General features: G+C 36.9%; 1 protein-coding gene across 1 annotated transcript in view; it reads left to right on the top strand.

The window, feature by feature from the left end:
* The window catches only part of CMYA5 (cardiomyopathy associated 5), a 704,220-nt gene extending 686,376 nt beyond the window's left edge, over positions 1–17,844 (top strand). The window contains exon 13 of the mRNA XM_044063710.1: positions 16,829–17,844. Within this exon, the coding sequence (XP_043919645.1) occupies positions 16,829–17,081 (253 nt within the window). The 3' untranslated portion in view covers positions 17,082–17,844. The remainder of the gene's footprint in view (positions 1–16,828) is intronic.
* The last annotated feature ends 2,958 nt before the right edge of the window (positions 17,845–20,802 follow it).

Raw genomic sequence — 20,802 nt, 5'->3', positions numbered from 1 at the left:
AACAGAAAATAAGGGATTACCTCAATAATATGTATGAGTTTAGAAAGATTGCTGTTAAGCAATTGTTTTTTGATAAGAACTCTAGAGCGCAAAAACTTTTAGCATAACGACTCAGGCAACAGAAAGCAGAAATGGAAGGAAGATGTATTTATTTATTTATTTGCAGTTTGTTAACAGAGAAAGTCCATTGGGCAAGTATGAGCCTTTTTTCAATGGAAGCCCTGGGAGAAAAGCTCCATGTACATACATACAGAAACAATACCAGTGACAATCACATCAAAATTAATACAGGATATTACAAAAATAAAAGTCAGCAGAAGTTATTACAAATAATTTTACATGACATACAAATAACAGAACTGTATAGTCTGCCAAAGTTATAGGTTTATGGCGCATTAAGCATTAAGATTTCTGGGAGGTAGATAACCTAAAATATGTAAAGTGAAAAGAAAAAAGATGGAGAGTAGGAAGTTATAGGAGTCAGGAGAAGGAGGAAGAATAGGATATCTGAGTGTTAGGTAGAGGTTTGAGAAGGTATACTGATGGCAGTGCTAGTATAGCATAGAGATTAGGAGGGGTGGGAGCAGGCGCACTCCCATTTGGAAGAGAGATGAGTGGAGTAAGGTCTTAAAAGTAGAGGGGTTCTGGGTAGTTTGCATATGGGGAAGAAGTAAATTCCATTTCCATGCTAGGGAGAAAGATAAAAGAAATTGGCCAGGAGTGCGTAATGGTTTATACACTTCCAGTAGGTTCTGTTTATTATACCAGAGGGATCAGCCAGGAAGGTGCATGGTAAGGGGGGAAGAGAGAGATGGCCATTGAGAAGGTTTGAAGATGAGTTTATGGGCAGTGGAGAGTTGAATGTAAGAGAGGTAGTTGGGAAGCTCTAGCCAGTTTAAGGAGTGTAAGGAGTCACAGTGATGAGAGGAAGAGTTGGCACTTGTAGCAAACTTTGAAATTTTATTGTAGGAGGATGCCAGTTTAGTTTTAAGGGTGGCTTGAAGATTGGTAAGGATGGGTGCCTCGTACATGAGAGAGGGGAGGAGGTAGTTAGTAGAGAGAGAAAGTATAGTTGAAGAGGTTAGATAGCGATTGTGGTGGTAAAGCATACCAAGTTTCTGGTGAGTTTTCCTAATGTTAGTTTGAAGGTGAATGTCAAACTTTAGTTGCTCATTGATAAGGACTTCTAGAAGCTTGGTATGGGAGACTACTTCAACCAGAGTCATATTTTGGCTTATTATAGAGAAGGAGTTTTTGTCTGTTTTGGTGTTTTTAGATGGGGTGACTATCATGATTTTGGTTTTGGATGCATTGAGAGCTAGGTGATTGTTTAGCATCCAAGCCTCAGTGCTGTTAAAGGCGGCCTGAGTTACTTGCAACAATGTTGGGAGAGATTCAGCAGAGCCAATGATGGTAGAGTCATCAGTGTATTGGATGAGTTTAGCATTTGGGATGCAAAGATGGAAGTCGTTTATGAAGATATTGAAAAGTAAAGGGCCCAATATAGAGCCTTGGGGGACACCTGGGAGGGTGTCTTGGTAGGAGGAGGTAGAGTTATTTCATTTAATGGCCTGTTGCCTATTTGAAAGATAATTGGAAAACTAATTCATAGTTTGGGAGGAAAGATTAAGGCAAGAGAGCTTAGACAGTAGTAAGGTGTAGGAAATGATACCAAAAGCCTTGGATACGTCTAAGAAAAGGGAAGATACTATATTTCCTGAGTCGCAGGAGAGCTATGCCCTCAGCAGCTAACTTGATAAAGTTGCGTGGTAAGTTGTCGGGGACATTGGAACATGGTTTTAATTTATTGAGAAGTTTTTTTATAGTGTTGACAGTGATGGGTTTGAGGGAAAGGGAGAGGGGTGGGTAGTATTGGTGGAAGGAGTGGAGTTGGAGGAGGGAGATGTAAAAGGAGTTGATGAGTTTTTAGGGAAAGATGTAGTTAGCTTGGCTATTGAGTCAATGAAGAAGGAGATAAAATTGAAGGCTATGGTATGGTCTGGAGCATTAGGGTCAGGGCAAGGGTTGTCTTTTCTACCGGGACTAAGGAGGGTAGTAATGCTACTCCAAAATTTCTTGGGGTTGGATTTGTGATTATTTTGTAGCTTAGAGTAATAGGATTTACGGTCAGAGGCAATACATTTTTTAACTATATTTCGAAGTCGTTTATATTTGCTAAGGGAGTTTGGCATTTTATGTTTTTGGTGGAGTTTCCATAATTTATCATGGGATTGCATGAGGGTTATGGTATTTTTGGAAAGCCATACGGCAGTTTTGGATTTGACACTTTTAGCTCTAGGAGGAGCAAGGCTGTTTACTATGTTAATAACCGTGTCATCTAGAGGAAGAGTTTTCAGAGGGTTCCAGTTCATTTGTTTTAAGCCATTGGTGAAGGATTGAGGGTTGAAATCTGTGAAGGTATGGGTTGAGATATAGATTTCTTGGAGGTGTAGGGGGGAAGGAGAGTGAAGTGCAAAGGCAGGTAGGTGATCACTAAGTGGATCTGGCAAGGTGCCACCATCAGAGATGTTGTTGGAATGTGAAACTATCCAGTGTAGGATAGTGCCTGAAGACAACACGAAATGGCCAAAAAATATGGAAAATCAACACGAAATGGCCAAAAAAATATGGTTCATAGTGCCTGAAGAGTTATCTTTAGTGATTCTGGTAGGAGAATTAATTGAGAGAAACCATATAGGTTTATACTGTGGGAGGTGGTGGTTAAGGGTATGGAAGACCAGTTGATGTTGACGTCTCCTAGGATAGTTGTTTCATTACTAATATTAGATGAGAACCAAGAAAGAATATCTTCAAGAATGGGGATATTGCTACCAGGTGGAATGTGTAAGGCAGCTATCACTATATTTTTATGATTGTTGATCTTAAGCACGGCCAAGGTTATTTCAGCTGTAGTAAATTGAGGTATACAGTTGGTGTAGGGTGTCACTGTTAGAGAGGAAGAAAAAAGTAGGGCTATTCCACTTCCTTTCTTATGAGTTCTGTCATTTCTAATGATTCTGTACTTGGGGGGCGTAATTTCAGAGTCTTTCAAGTGAGGTTGAGCCAGGCTTCGGAAATGGATAGACTGTCAGGGTGGTTATGGGAGAGCCAAGAATGGAATTTGGGTAGTTTATTGCAGAGGCTTTGGGCATTAATAGTAGCGAAGAGGAGAGACTTATGGGGAGAGGGTAAAGAGGTTGGAGAACAAATTGGTATTAAGATTGGCAGGAGGTTCAAGATTAGGGTGAATATCACCAGAAAGGAGGATAGAGATTAGGTCAAGTAGGAAGGAAAACAGTTCCTTAGGATCCCTAGAGTTAGGGTTGGGGGTAGGGAAGAAGGAGGGATAGTGCATATGAGGGATGGAAGTAATTTTTGAGGTCACAAGAATCTTTCTGTTAAAGAGAAGAGAGTTGTTGGATTGGTATAGGTAGGGAGAAATGTAGGCAGAATAGTCTGGTTCTTTTGTGGGGTGGTTAGAGGTTATATGGAAGAGTGGAAATAAGTGAAGTCAGGGAGATAGGTGAGGTACAGTAGAAGGTTGAGGGAGACTGGAAGAAGAATTATGAGTAGCAGCTTTTCAGGTATGGTATGCATGGTTAGTGTGATGTTATAGTAAGGGTAGTTTATAATATGAGAGGGTGTGTTAGTGTGTTGATAGGTAAAGGTGTAGTGTATTGAAGGTGCTGAGGTAAAGGGGATTGGGATTACACAGAGGAGATAAAATTATATAATTAGTCAGGGGGAGGGGAAATTGTAAACAAGGTGGGAGGGAGGACCTTGATGAGATAGGGTGAATGTAGAGTGGATGTGGCTTTGTGGCTATAAATGTAGAGATAGCAGGGGTGGGTGCTAAATGGGGGCAGGGTAGGGGAGCGGAGTGAGCCTGAAGGCAAACAGAGCAGGCAGAGCTGAGGAGGAATGCGAGAGAACAGATGCTCCACAAAAAAGAATCAGTGAGAACAGCCACATGAAGTGGTCAAAGCTATTGGTAAGCCCAAGGTAAGTTTAATACAAAGGTTATTGTTAAGGCTGAGTTTCGAGAGGTGTAGCGTAAAAAAATGAAAGGGCAACTACAAGTTGGAAGACTAAATTCAGATGGAGAGATATAATCTCAGAGAGCGGCAGGGGAGCAGAGCAGATTGTGTGTGTGTGTGTGTGTGTGTGTGTGTGTGTGTGTGTGTGTGTGTGTGTGTGTGTGTGTGTGTGTGAATGTGTGTGTGTGTATATATATATATATATATATATATATATATATATATATATATATATATATATATATATATATATATATATATATATATATATATATATATATATATATATACACACATATATGTGTGTGTGTGTGTGTGTGTGAGTGTGTTACTAAAGATTTATGAGTGGGGGCTTGCTGCCATCTAGTGGCAAACCTGTGGAACGTTATATTGAGAAATAGTACGTTTAACAGGGGAGGAAAGATGCTATGAGGGGGGAAAAATGGTGGGAAGAGACTGCTTTTGAACTGCTAGTGTGCACGTCGTAAAAACAAACTAGGCAAACACAATGATATGTGGCAGAATAAGGTACTTAACATATACTCAAATGTTCAGTAGTGTGAAGGTAGATTAAGCCAGAGGTAGGTTGACAATATCCGGAGCACGTCCTTAGAAGATCAAAACTTGTCTGGCCACAGTATTGCAGACTGGGGAGCAGCTCCCACAGTCACTGATACGAGCGTACAGTAATGAGAGAAAGATTAAGTTAGACACTGAAAGGTAAAGAGCAGTTGGAAGGGTGAGACAGTAGGACAGGTTAGATAAGTAATAAGGAAGTGAGCAAAGGGGATTTGGTATAAAGAAGAAATGTTATTTTTAAAGGATAATATAACACTTTCCAATGAAAGAAATATTAAGTTAGACACTGAAAGGTAAAGAGCAGTTGGAAGGAGAGACAATAGGGCAGGTTAGATAAGTAATAAGGAAGTGAGCAAAGGGGATTTGGTATAGAGAAGAAATGTTATTTTTAAAGGAAAAACACAGTGCAGGGATTATATAACACTACAGTTCCAAAGGGCGAAAGCACAAGTGGTGAGCAAAACAGTTTTATACAATTCACCCACTACAGCTTGTGAGGTGCAATCCAGTTAAAATGTTAAACTATTAGGAGGTGGAGGAGTTAATTGAATCACAAAGTCAAAAATATCACATATATTGGTACTAAGCTATATCAGTTGGAACGTGCGCGAGCTACTAAAAACACACACAGTCAAATAGTGGGTAACAAGAAATCCTGTAGAAGTATTAGAAATATTTTGGAAATTCGATGAAAATCTGTATAGAGCAGAGAAATATGGAAATCAAGAAAAGATACAAATGGAAATGTTTATGGAAGAATTAAGTATGTCAAGGGTAGAGTTGGACAAGACTCAATTACTAACAGTTAGGATAGGAGGTGATGACATAAAAATGGTGATGTATAATCAAGCTATAGGAAAGTCCCCAGGAATAGATGGTATTCCTGTAGAAGTTTGGAAGCTTGGAGAGAAAAAACTGATAAATATCCGAAAGGTTTTGTTTAACAGTATTTCAAGAGGACCCTGTCCCCTTTTGAATCAAAATCCTCAGTGGGTGATAGATATGGATCAATGTAGTTTTGTGGAGGGGAGGCAAACATTCGATAACATTAAAAGAACATTGATGATCCAGAGGGAAGCAGAATGTAAGAAAATACCACTGTTGTTGGTGGGTCTTGATACAGAGAAAGCATTTGACAGAGTAAAGTGGAAGTTTCTGAGAAGGGCAGTGAACACATTGCATTCCCTGATAAAATTATAAGGTTGATTATGAGGATATATGAGGGATTGAAGGCAAAAATTAAAGTGGGTGGGTTACCCTCTGATAATTTCTGCTTGAGTAGAGGAAAATTACCCTTTGTTATTTGCATTATATTTAGAACCGCTGGCAAAGAAAATGAGGGACTCAGAAATTCAAGGATATAATTGGTATGGGAGTCAAGAAAAGCTGGCTTTATTTGCAGATGATATTATTTTATACCTGACAAAACCAGAAAAGGACATTACAGTGTTGCAGAACATTTTGAGACAGTTTTGTATCCTTTTGGGATACAAAATTAATGAAGCTAAAACAAAGGCAATACCGGTAAATTATGTAACCACACACAAATTGGTTCAGCAATATCCATATTTATGGGGATGTGATAAAATGAAGTATGGATAGTAAGATACAAGCAGTCAAATATTTTTAGTCCTTTTGGTCTTATACACAGGTCAGGCATATTTTTATCACCAGAGAAGAAGTTGTGGTTAGCAATTAATAAAGAGCTGAAGGATTTTATCTGGGAGGAGAAGACAACAAGAGTCAAGTGGGATAAATCGGTTCTTTCAAAAGTACAAGGCAGATTGGGATTACCCAATTTGAAGGAAAATTTCAGATCTGCACAGTTAAGGCTCCTATACATAGCACAAGCAGAAACCTATAATTCAAAGTGCAAAATGATAATGATAAAACAGGGGGAAAGCTCAAGAAACAAGGAGAGACTGGGATTTTGGATGCAGACCTTTAAGGAGAATAACAATAATCATCATATTCATAAAGTAGCAGAAAGTATTCAAAGAATTAAGCCAATACGAGAATGGAGAAAGGAGAGTCTGCCGATAGGGCTGAACACAATTAGGGGTACAGAAAATAGGCAAGAGGGGTCTGGAATTTATTGGAGAAAACTGTCAAAGAACCAAGGTATTGGATGCAAATAATTAGAGAGATAAATGTAATAGAATGCGAAGATGCCAAGAATTTATTTGGACTGCAGGTTAGAGATTGCCTTCACTATCAAGGATTGATATCAGACTATTGGCAAAGAGAAAGAAATGAAAGACCAGCACTTGTAGAGTTTTTATTAGAATCTAGAATAGAAGCTGCCATTAAAAAAGGAATAATTAGTAGGGCATATAAATTATTGCATGATAACTATAAGAATCAATCAGAGGTTAGAAAGGACTGCGGAGGGAGATTGGATAAGCAATTCACCAAGAAACAACGGAGGACATATGTTTGCTTCATAAATATGCAACAAAATCTAGAAGATTTAGGATTTTTTCTTGGAAATGTTTACATAGATGTTTTTATACCCCAAGTACATACCAGAGATTTTTCCCTCAGGTAGACAGCAAATGTTGGAGGTGTGATGGGGAAGAAAGAGGTCATTGGGAACACATTTACTGGGAGGGTAATAACTTCGCACACTTTAAAGATTCCCTGCAGACAACTTTATCAGAGATACTGGGTGAGCAAATTGGTGTAACTAGGGAAATGATCTAAACTCGGAATTGCCTAGACACAGTAAGGACTTGCTAAGTCTAATTATGGTGGCTGCCAGAAAAGCAGTTACTATAAAATGGAAATCAAAGTCTAAACCAACTGTACTAGAAGTAGTGAATATAGTAAAAGAGATAAAGCAGAGACAAAACAACTGGAAATTGGATCTTTAGAAAAGGGTAGGAGCAAATTACATAGGAAAATGGGAATTGTGGGAACAGTACATACAGGGGAGGAATGAGGTTTAAAAGAAGGCAGGATGTGAATGAGCTATGCAATGTCTGACTGACAGTGATTGGGTAGATTATAAGTGATATATAATGTTTGCAACTAAATTATGTCATAATGGTTTGTGATGCAAAATGCTTGCAACTAAGATTATGTCAACATGATTTGTTTTTATTTACATAAATGTATGATTGCCTGTATCATAAGTGATAATTTAATAAAGATGTTTCTTGTGTAAAAAAACACCAAATCTACCAAATGCTGGTAGATTAAAAAAAACCTCTAAAACAATGTTTTGTGTACCTCAAAAGTATATTTTTACAGGGAAGTACACCCCCTGCACCCCCCTCCCTGGGGGCATACCCATATCTCATTGAACTTATATATACCCTCACTGAGGTTGCACAAGAGTGGAGAAAGAAGGAAGCTCCTCTGTAGTTAAACATTGTTTTGGCACCTTTTCTTCTTTTTACTGACTTTTTGTGGATTTGCTGTCAATACACTGCTGGGTTCCTGATCTTCACTGTCAAGCAGATCCATATAAAATGGCAAAAATAATATCAGAATATGTGTGTGACTTTAAGCTTACAGTGACATTTGACACCATCATTTGTAAAACCTTTTGGAAGACATTGGTGGAATATAGTTGCCCTACCAGTCATTAACATCTTGACACTTCTGTAGAGCTAGTTAACTGCCCTGTATCTCTGCAATGATTCAAATTTAGAACCATTTAAAAATCTGAAGTAGAGTGAAGCAAAGGTGTTTCATTGCCCTAGCAAAGGTGTATAATTGCCCTAGCCTTGATTTCTTCCCTACCAGTAATTATCTTTATCATCAGTAAAAATGACCTACAAAGCAGAACTGACAGAATCCAAATTAGATTTAAACGCTCAGCCTTGAATGACTTCTTTAAAAAGAGTTACCAAGGCATTTGCTATTGATCTTCAGTAGTCAAAGGATAGTGGCTTTCTGACACACAGGAACAAGTAAACTCTGAGATGCACCATAGCGGCTTTCTTACACACAGGAACAAGTAAACTCTGAGATGCACCATAGCGGCTTTCTTACATACAGGAACAAGTAAACTCTGAGATGCACCATAGTGGCTTTCTTACATACAGGAACAAGTAAAGTCTGAGATGCACCATAGCGGCTTTCTTACATACAGGAACAAGTAAACTCTGAGATGCACCATAGCGGCTTTCTTACATACAGGAACAAATAAACTCTGAGATGCACCATAGCGGCTTTCTTACATACAGGAACAAGTAAACTCTGAGACGCACCATAGCGGCTTTCTTACATACAGGAACAAGTAAACTCTGAGATGCACCATAGTGGCTTTCTTACATACAGGAACAAGTAAACTCCGAGATGCACTAAGTTCATTTGCAGAAGCTTACCAATGTCTGTTCATGAAGCCCAGCACGTTCTCCCAGCCTATGCAAGGTAATATAAATATGCTTGCACTAACAGGCAGCTTTTAGGAAGAACATAACACTTCCTTGCCTTGTATGTACTGCTTATAACAGTAAGAATATACAATGAGATTACAAACAAGATCCAGTTTGCTGTCTTCTTTTGGAAGCTTCTTCGTTACATCTTCACAGACCTTGGCTTATGAAAGGTGATCCAGATACAGGTATACAGCTTGTTTTTCATTTCACCCTTTATTTATGAAAGCTGTATGACTAATCAGCCTCATTAAAAAAAAAAAAAAACTGGAGATGCACCCCTACAATGGCTCTACATCATCCTTTATATCAGATGGAGAAGCTGCTGTGCTGAATTCAGTGACCTTACTGAAAACAATGCCATCAGCACTGAAACAGTGATCTGACGGCATCGGCTCTGCTAGTCTGAGTACTAGAAATAGAGGAATGACTCAGGGACAGTTCATAAAGTCCTTCTCATCATTTCTGTATATCGCATTTCCTGTTTAAAATGACAGCCTACAGTTATAGATGCAGTCCTCTTTCTATTCTCCATGGTTGTGTGATTTAGGAGTTGGAAGAAATGTGGTTGAATGACTATAGAGAGCAATCAAGGAAAGGCAGTTATCTGTTTGCTAAAGATATTTCTGTGTCTATATATAATTGATGGAATATAAGATGATGTTAGTTCTTGTCTCCTTATATAATTGTGTGAATGTGTATCTATGAGTGTGTGTGTGTGTGTGTGTGTGTGTGTGTGTGTGTGTGTGTGTGTGTGTGTGTGTGTGTGTGTGTGTGTGTGTATGTGTGTGTGCGTGTGTGTGTGTGTGCGTGTGTGTGTGTGCGTGCGTGCGTGTGTGTGTGCGTGCGTGCGTGCGCGCGTGCATGCATTTGTGTATGTAAGAATGTCTATAAAGATAAATATAGATACCCAAATACTCACACCCTCAGATCTATGTAAACATATACAAATGTTTATTCTTTCACTGTAAATTACAGGTAAAACATGCACTTGAAACTGTTCATGTGAACTTGACATTTGTGTGAATTACTAATGGTAAAAAATAGTTCACACTGTGAACATAATGTGTGGTGGGCTGTGCATAGCATATGCTATGTAGCATGCATACCATATCTTACATGGTGTGTTGAAAATCTAAAGGCACTAATTATTGGGGCTTGCATCATGCCATTCAGCTGTCCCTGATTTTTAGGAGCGCCCCTGATTTTGACTCAGATTTTAACTCTGTCTCTATTAATTCTTCCTAAAACTGGCAACTGTTAGAGAACATGTGGTGAGTTACACTTAATAAAATAACAAATATAATTAGAATTATATACTTCTTTTATTTTGGAAAATGTATATTAATTCACATTCTCTTTCTGTCAATGTCTCATGTTAACAATACTAATATTTTAAAAGTGCCCCTGATGTCCTTAATCATTTCTGAGATGTATCCCTGATTTGTTGAGAGCTATAGCTTGCATGTTAAAATGACTATAGACATGTATGGCATCTCTTTTCCCTATTGATTTTGACCATTAATAATTTAGAGTCCCCCACTCCAGGTTTTAACTCATTACATCCAAGTGACACCACCAGGTGCATCTGCAGTTGACTCCTACTGACGCCACCATGCATCAAATATTGCTCATATTTGCAGCAATAATTCCAAAATGATGCTATGTACAAGATTTTAAAACGTTTCATCTTAAAGCTTATACAAAGGTAAACACAACTGTATTATAAATAAAAGTAGAACTAAAAATTTGGGGTAAAGGTTTAAAGTTCATACCTACTGTATTACCTCGACTATATGAGGTGAAAGGGGAAATTCATGAGTTGGTACGAAAAATGCACGTGAAGGAATATTTCTTTAACCAGGGAGAACAAGCTGTCTCTGTGGGAAGTGATTATGATTCAACTACCAGTGGGGAATGTTATTTTTCTTGTGAGTCTGAAGTAGAGAACAATGCTTATACTCTGTTTGATTTAAGAAAAATTAAAACCAAAAATATTTTTTTTCCTCCTTGTAAGAATGCCTGTATACAACGTTTCAACAATGCATTGCAGTTTCTCATAGAAAAGGAACGAAAGAAACAGTTGAAAACAACAAGCATTATAATTTAACTAGGGAAGAGTGGCTTAAACTACAGAAAATGAGTCAGAATAATGATTTGATATTTAACCCTCTGATAAAGGGGGTAAATTAGTGGTCCTGAATTCCACTGATTATTTAGAAATGTGTTTACAACATTTAAAAAATGAGGAAGTATATAGTATTGTAGATGACACAAGTTTAGGGAAAGCACAGCATGAACTATACAATTTGTTAAAGAAAGGAGAGAGGCTACATTATTTTATGGCCAAGGATATTACACATAAATTGTATACAAAGAATAGCATTGTAGCAAAGTTTTTTTGTGTTCCAAAATTACACAAAAATGTTCAACAGCCTCCAGGTCGACTGATTGTTTCGGCGACTGGGTCTTCTACATATAATGTGGGCAGTTTTCTGCATGAAATATTGATTACAGAGGTGGTGAAATTACCATCATATATTAGAGATTCCTATGATTTTTTGGGTAAAATACAAGGAATAAAGTGGACCGAGGATATGTTTTTTATTACAGCGGATGTGGTTAGTTTATATACAAACATCACACATCATTTAGGCTTGAAAGCTGTACAACATTTCTTGAAAGATACACCTAGGACTCAATATATTATGGAATTATTATACTTCTGTTTAACCAATAATATTTTTGAATTTGATGGAGTGTTATACAAACAAAATGTAGGAACAGCTATGGGAGCGGCATTTGCCCCAGTTTATGCTAATTTATTTATGGGATTGTTTGAGATTGAACATATCTATAGAAGTCAGTTTTTCAATAGACATGTGCTTCTATATTTTCGCTTTATAGATGATTTGATTTTCATCTGTAAGGACGGAAAAAATTTGGCCAATTAATTTGTTGAATATTTAAATAATAACAATCATAAAATTAAATTTGATGGGATACAGATAGGTGGGGAAATCAATTATTTGGATATTTTTTTGAAAGGACAAGTAGGTAAGAAGATTCATACTACGATACATAGGAAGTTTAATCAGATGAATAGGATGTTACATGCTACTAGCTGTCATCCAGAACACACTTTAAAGTCCATACCCTATGGAGAAATGTTGAGAATCAAAAGATTATGTAGTGATGTTAAAGAGGCAAAAAATGAAACTAAAAAAATTGTGTATAACTTTATAGAGAGAGGTTATAATTCAGATGAAGTCAAATCAAGTTATGTAAAATTATATGGAGAAAGTTACGAAGGAACATCTAGTAAGAGAATTATTAAGAATAGTAAGTCTGAAATAATAAATAGAAAGAAAGAAAGTTCCAAAATGTTCTTTGTTACTAAATATACTGTTTTTTCCAATAAAATGAATGAGATAGTAAAAAGTTTTTGGAAACAAATCAGAAGAGAAGTGCCTTCACTAATAGATGTTGAGCTTTGTGTCTCCTATCGGAGGGGACGTAGTTTAAAAGATTTTTTACTTTGGGGTAGATATAAAAGACCAATACAAAAGATAGGAAATGTTATTACTAAGAAGGGAACATTTCCTTGTGGAAAATGTGCCATATGTCAGTATATAGTAAATGAGGCAGAATAAATAGGAGATAGAAGTTTTAACACCATGGGCATATATTCCTGTTTGAGCAGGGGAGTAATTTATGTGATTAAATGTTCTTGTGGTAAAAATTATATAGGGGAAACTAAAAGAAGTTTAGCAGAGAGAATAAAGGAACACATTAGGGATGTTAAAAATAAAAAAAAATGTTAAGCCCAGTAGCAGAACATTTCCATTTAGTACATGGGGGGGCTATTAAAGAAATGAAAGTTACAATTTTAGAACAAATAGAAAATCAGTATGGTGATGAGAATTTGTTAAAATACATTTTAAAGAAAAAAGAAGCTATTCTAATTATGAAATACAAAACTTTGCAGCCCAGGGGGCTCAACAAAGAGTGTAATTGGCAGGGTTTTATATGTTGATTGTTTTATTAGCAATTATGAATAAGTTTTATTTAATTGTTTAATTGATTTATTGGAAATGTTAAGAGAGTAAATAATGTGGATGTATTAATGGATAAAGTTTTTTTACTCTGTAAAGGCAACAGCCGAGGCGCTAGAGAGGAGATTATAAGGTTTTATCAATAAATTTATCTGGGTGGAAAGTAGAGCTGTTTTTCACTGGTGTTTCTTGTGGTTAAAACAACTGTATTAATATTTCACCTCTGTCTAGTGCAGGTAAATATTGTAGAGATTAACTGTTGTTTTTATGATATGAATGTCTATAGATATAAGTTTCACATTTGTCTAAATATCTCAACAACCAAGTAAAACAAACAGAGCTCCTTAGCCTCATATGAAAGCTCGCAGGTAGATGAATAAAATGCTGCTGACAGTATGTGTGTAACTTAAGTGGTTGCTGAGATATTGTAAGTTGCTTACAAAATATTACAAATGTAATATTTACTGTGTTTACTGTGACTTATAGAATTTGGTTTAAGACCTAGAACCAAAAAAATGCTACCACTATAAAAATAGTTTGTGCTGAAGTGTTTGCCATTTATACTTCTTTCATAACCCCTATGGATCCAAATATATGAACATTTGTTTGAAATGTGAGGACATAATTTGATTTTGTCAAAAGGCCCACTGGAAGTTACAGTGCAAACTTCCTGAGCTCCACTGGAGTGAATCAGTTAATACCCCCAAATCTTAGATCAAACCACTATCTAATGTATGCCATCTATTTGCTTTTGACTTATGGTAAGATGTACACTGAACCTCAGTCACAGTCATCCAATGACTGGTACTTATATTCTTTAGTTTACTATATAGTCCAAACTCATTCAAGGGGAGAGTGTATATGTACATAAAATAACACATGCATGACAACCCACTTCTTTAGTAGGTGACTCAACCTAGCCTGCAGTCCAAGCTTATCCAAGGGAAGATTGTACAATGATTTCAGATGTACATCAGACAACAGTTACATGGGACCATCATAGTTTTACTGGGTGTCTTGGTCTACCCTGTAGTCCAAACATATCTTGAAAGAGAGTGTACAGTTATGCCAGATATACATCAGAAGGTAACTAGCCTGCACTGTATTGTAGATGCCTTGAAGGTCTCATTACACAGTGTTACCAGATATGTATCAAATAATGCTTACACACTTAAAAGTACCCCTCTTAGCTCAAACCCTGTGGTGAGAGATTTGGGAACACAGGTTGATAGCAACCTTAACTTCGATCACCATGTGTTCACAGTGGTAAGGAAGGGCTTCTGTCTTGCACATCTCATAAGTAAGGGCATCGCATCCTGGCCTAAGGATGTTATAACTCCCCTGTCCTCATTCATCATCAGACCACTAATAGAGTACAACACTTCCTTCTATATGTACCTCATCAGAAACCTGCAGCAGCTGGAGAGACCTCAGAGGATTCTCACCAAGAAAATTTATGGCCTTCAACACATGACCTACGTGGACAGACAGAAGGCCGTGTCACTGTAGTCTGTATCTTATAGGCTGCTGAGAGGTGACTTGTGCCTGGCCTCTTGTGTCCCAATGGAAACGCTGCACATCTGCAAGTCAAATGGGACAGGATTCACTCACCTAGGGATCTTAACCTAGCCAGTAACATTAACAGGACATGCTGGAGAGACAGATTTGTTCCTGCTTCTGATTCTAGATGTATTAGCGCACTCTGTAGCTCAAAACCATCAAATGGGAAAGTGTGCAGTGGCCCCAAGTGTAAACTGAATAAAAATTAAAAACGGGGAGTGTTGTCCCAACTACCCCGCCCCCATTACTTTACTGCATGCAGCAATACCATACTCCAAGGTTCTGGCAGAAGTTCTAGTGCTATACTGTGAATCCCTGCTCAAGAGGTGAGCTGTCAATCACTGTTCATTCCTCCTCCTTCCCTGGACCTCCTGGAACTGGGACCACTGTCAGAAACAGGCAACAGTGTGATAAAAACATTAGCATAGGGAGAAGGTATCCACCCTATGCTGTTTTTGTCATTTCTTAATAAAAATGAACTCTAAAATAGACTCAAACCTCAGAAAAAAAGATTGTAATCACACAAGACAGTGGGTAAGCAGAAGACCAAAACAAATGTACTCATTTCCAAGTCTATTATTGTCTTTGCTAGCTAAGCACCTTTAAAAAAAAGCAAATGAAATGAAGAACACTGAATATTCAACAATAAAATTAAATAAATACTGAATGTTCAACAATAAAATTAAATAAATACTGAATGTTCAACAATAAAATTAAATAAATACCATTAATTCATAGTCACTTGCACAAATGTGAGGAGGTGTTCCTGATGCTGATGAGTCAACATAGCAAAGGCATGATTCACAGAGACTATTTACACTAATGTGCAAGACCTAAAGATAATGAGATGCAAATAAGAAGTGTCGTAAAGCATAGTATGCTAATGAGGCAGTTTTGCAATTCATATTCTGCCATCCCTGCAGTATGCACATCCATTGGAGTTGCAATTCGCGAACTGGTTTGTACAAGTTTGTACAAGCACTTCCCTGACACACACATTAATTATTTCCCTTAGCAACCCTTTCATTAGTTGATCTTAAGTATGCACAAACACTAAAATGATAAAATTAAATATTTTGCCCAGTGATCACTTCAGCAGTCTGACCATGTACGAATAAGCACTTCACTGACACACAAATGAATTATCTCCTCCAGCAACCACTTCAATAACACTTCCTAGTATGCACAATCAAGAAAACGAACAATTCGCCCAAGCGACCCCCTTCAGTAACATGCCCTGGTATGCCGAACCAGTAAAATGAACATCTCACCCAAGCAACCCCTTCAATAATATGCCCTGGAATGCACAAGTACTAAAATGAACATTTCGCCCAAATGACCCCTTCAGTAATATCTCCAGGTATGCACACTAATTAAAATGAACATTTCACCCAAGTGACCCCCTTGAGTAATATCTCTAGGTATGCACAAACACTAAAATGAATATTTCACCCAAGCGACCTTTTCAATAATATGTCCAGGAATGCACAAGCATCAAAATAAAACATTTACCCAAGTGACCCCTCTGGAAAAAAGTCCTCTGCATTTCCATAGTCATGCTGACAGTCTGGGACATTCATAATGTTGTAGCACTGCTCTTCCCGGATCACTGCTACAAGTATGCAAAGCCTTGGACTATGAATACCTCCCCTAATCTTCTGTTAAGAAATCAGGTCCCTGTTTTCATGCTTACCAATAACTTTTATTATTATTATATTGTGAGTGTTACTGAGACATTTTCAAATAAGAAATACGGTTCTGTGTCAGGATATTTTCATCACTGCCTTGTAACAACTATGTTAGTATTTCTAAGTATCCAGCTAATAATTCTTCAGTATTTTAGAGGAGGTGCTAGTGGCTGTGAAATCGGTACTGTTTTATAATTTCTCCTTAGCTGAACAGTGCACACAGTGTCCTGGGCATTATAGTGTACTCCTAAGGACAAAGTTCTGGCTGGAGAAAAGAAAGAAGCCTATTTATGATTACATTTCTGTAACTATTAATTAGCAATGCTCGGTTTCTACAATTATTGGCAAGCACTGTTCTGTAAGAGAAAGAGGCTGAGAAGACTGTGTGTGTGTGTGTGTGTGTGTGTGTGTGTGTGTGTGTGTGTGTGTGTGTGTGTGTGTGTGTGTGTGTGTGTGTGTGTGTGTGTGTGTGTGTGTGTGATATTAGTAATGTATAGCACTAATTTTCATATTTCTACCTCCAGGTTTATATATGAATTTTTACACAATGATACTAAGGCTGACACAAGGCTGACGGAGCATCCAGAAAGAGTTGGCATTCTGCTCGACTGCATTGCTAATCGACTGTCATTCTTCAATGCACAAAATGGACAGTTGCTGTTTAAAGTTCAGAACACATTCACCGAAGCTGCCCATCCTGCTTTTGTGATGGAGGAACCTGGTGTCTTGAACTTACATACTGGCATTGAAATGCCAGATTTTGTCAAGCAAAGTTAACCAGGAAATGTTAGTGCTTCTGTCTATTTTTCTGTTTTAAATTTGTATTTGTTCCAGGATATCAAGTAATGTAGAATTTATTAGAAGTCCATTCTGGGATACTGCAACAATGTACGTGGCTTTTGGGTTTTTATCAGTCAACAAGCAAAATGTTCCCATTTCCGGTATAGTTCAAAAACTGTTACTTTGGTGTTTTTCTTTAGTTTTCTTTTTTTTCCCCGTCAGAACAAATTGTTACTGGTCAATGAATAGTTACAAACCTTCTTGAAGTAGAAAATGTTCCAAACAAAGTATATTTTTAACGAAAATTATTTGTAAAAACCTGTTCTGTAAAGATCACATGTTGATATTAGTTGTACTTTTGTAATACACCTGAGATATGGAATTTGCATATACATAATTTAATTAGTAATTGCCGAGTCATGTCATTACATACCTTTTGAAGCCAGCAATAGTTAAGGGAAAAGGTTAAGAATGTTTCCCAGTGACTCTTTTTTTTCAGAAGTAATGGACACCTTTGTGAAAGTAAATTGTAAGTGAAAGAAAGGTAACTGAATGTTTAGCACAGCTGCAAGTTTGGTTAAATTCTGTTCACTGTTTTGAGGAGGAATAATAAATAAATGATGGTAAGGCATGATGTATTATATGCTTTCCTCTTCTATGTGTGCTGACAGCATAGAAGGAAAAGCAACTGATGGTTCTAGCTATTTTTCTAAGTCTTCAAAATTTAACATGATGCATGAATTTGCAATCTCCAGAGCAACTCACTCATCATATACCTTTGAACAGGTTTTGTTTACATTTATTGTTGAGCTGAAATATGTGGTTCATTGACAAGTTTTTCTTATGTATGTAGACTATTTAGTGTAGTGGTTCATTTTTTATATCTCTGGAAAATGACATAAAGATGGCACAAGCCCAAGTTTAAAAAAAACTTGCTGAAAGTTTATAGCAAATATATTACTGCAGAACATAGTCTGGATTTCTCAGATAGAAGTGTTGTCATTGTGGAAGCAACAAAGACAATGCTGAAGCTCATTGCTTGCCACTGTTATGTACTGGAGCAGAATGTAAAGCCATATTGTAGGATTTCCTGTACATATCATGAAATGGTTTACAGGTAGTTGCTTACTTGAATCAAAAATGAATACCATGGTATCCATATGCATCCTCCCATTTTTTAATGAAAAATGTGCCGCATTACTTTCAGACCCTGCCCTCAATAATTTCCACTTGCAATAGTTTGCCTAACAGTCTGGCATCTGAAACAGAAGCAGCAGTATAAGAAAGACCTGACATTTTAGCGGTGACAATTGCATGGTAGAGCATTATTTCTGAAGTCCAGAGTGTTTACTATATTAACAGCAATATATAAGATCCGTTAATTCAAGCTGTGGTGTATTGAAACCTCTGAGGTATAAGATTACTGCCTAAGAATACCAACTGCACCACAACTCACTCTGACTGATCATATCCTGCTAAAAAGTTTCCACTTTAGCCATTTTTTTCTCCCGTTAACTGTTACTCATATTGCTTGTTGCACTCTCTTCTCCTTTGTAATACAAGTGTATATAGTGTTATTAATCTTGTACATTATTTATTCATTACATTGACAGTTATGCAGTGCTCATTGTTATCTGGTAACAACATTTGCATTCACCCATAATGTAATTCTTATTTTATCTTTGTAATTATTGTTTGATCTTGCTTGGTACTACCTGGACTGACCCTCAAAATGGTCCTGAAGAATCAGTGTTCCAGTCAAAAATGAAAACAAGATGAAATAAAATAAATGCCTTCCATGGAACAGAAAAATCTCATGATAGGGTTCCAAATCTGAAAATTATATTAACTATTGTGAAAAATGTATATTTAATTTGTTATAATCGAATGTAGAGGATACAGACTGCATTATCTCTGCAAAAGTATAGAACTCTTCCTGTAAGTGCTAATAAAGGTGAAAGGCTGTAACAAAGGAATTAAAAGCTTCCAAGAACTTATCTAGACTCCAGATGGCAGTCTCAGCGACTGTTAGACAGTCTCAGCGATTGTTAGGCAGTCTCAGCGATTGTTAGCTCTTGCTGTGTGCTTTCAGTTAACAATCTGACTTCATTTTACATAAAAATAAATACAAATTTGTTTGATAGTTAAGGGTTGCAAAATGTTACTGAATCAGTCTATAAATTAAATAAGGATTGTTATATTGCCTGCAGATAATATCATAATAGTTAAAAAGTAGTTTTTTTTTAGTTTCTATATGAATGTAAATAACTGGGATTTCCAAAATGTACTTTGAATTTTTATTAGGATTGATTCTCCTGACATTTCTGTATTTTGTTTGGCTTGTATTTCTGATAACGTTGTATATAGTGCACTGAGTGTTTCATAAATTATTTTCAGCTAACATTATAAATGTTATTTCTGATATCACATGCTGTTGCCATTAGAAGCCTTATGATGCTACAAACACATATCCGAATAAGTCATTTACACATTTGCTGTATCTATCTGTACATGACTTTTTGTGACACAGTTTACATGTCTTAGTAAGATTTGAATGAAAGTTTTAACATTTAAAAATACTTTTACTACACTATTATAGCCAAGGGACTGAGAATTACAAAAACATATACTTTAGTGACTTGATTTAGATGAAATGTAATATTTAAACAGTAAATGGCCATGTTAAAGCTGCTTTTATTTTGACCTTCCAGAGATCTATCGATAGTATTTTAATAAAATAATTATGTATAATTAAGATTCTTGTTATTCACCTGTAATAACAATAATGACTAATGAATGTGATTTGCAAAATACTGAATATGTAATGAGTTATACAGTGTTGCAAAAGTTTCTGTAGATTACTGGATTCAAAATGATCCCATTTTAAGAATGCTGGTGATCTTGGTACAGTATCATTCTCAGAGTATAACCTGTTTTGGAATCTAGGGGGGAAATATTTTTAAAAAACTGGGGTCTACTACACTTGCTCAACTGTTGTTAGCTCATAACATGCTTGCTTGCTGCTATTTGCTTGAGAAGACAGGTGCTGTAACTCCCACTAGCTTGATCCTTCTTAATGATTTAGCCCAGCCCGCACAGCGTCTGACCCTTTTAAACTGTGTAGTACCACCAGAGCCCTAACTCTCACCATAAAACTCCCACACAGTTTCTAACCTGATGCCTCATTTACAATTACTCCCTAAACTCTCTTCTCACTAAAACAACTCTTCTACTTATTTTTAATCCTAAAACTCCCTCTCCACTGCCTACCATAAAACTCCCTTCTCAATTCTTGACCTTAAAATCTCCTTCTCACTACATAAATCTAAATCCCCTTCTCAATCACTGCCCTAATCTATATTCCCCTCCCCCCTCCTTCCCTATGGCTGCCACACTTACCTTGCTCCAGCTCAAGTAATGTGTTCAGGTAAGGTGCAGCTGCTGCTTGTCTGAACTCATATCAAGTTTGAGTGCAAGAGACAGCCTGTACGATGCTCAAGTCCTTGGCTAAGAGGCAGTTGTATTTGAGCTTCAGACCTGAGTGCTTATATTACAACCAAATATTTCTATTTCTCCCTGTATTCATATGTTGAATCCCACTGAAAATGTAAAATGAGTAATTAGAAAATTAGAGTCTTGAAGGCAGAATAGTTAAATCTTAAGTGTGTGTGTCCCTTTTTTACAAGTACTGTGATGTTATTTTATTTGAACTGTAGAT

The sequence above is a fragment of the Protopterus annectens genome, chromosome 2.part2 (assembly GCF_019279795.1).
Source record: "Protopterus annectens isolate FY-2018-M chromosome 2.part2, PAN1.0, whole genome shotgun sequence".
Lineage (NCBI taxonomy): Eukaryota > Metazoa > Chordata > Ceratodontiformes > Protopteridae > Protopterus > Protopterus annectens.
Note: the sequence above shows the minus strand (reverse complement) of the source record. Positions and strands in the feature narration are given on the sequence as shown.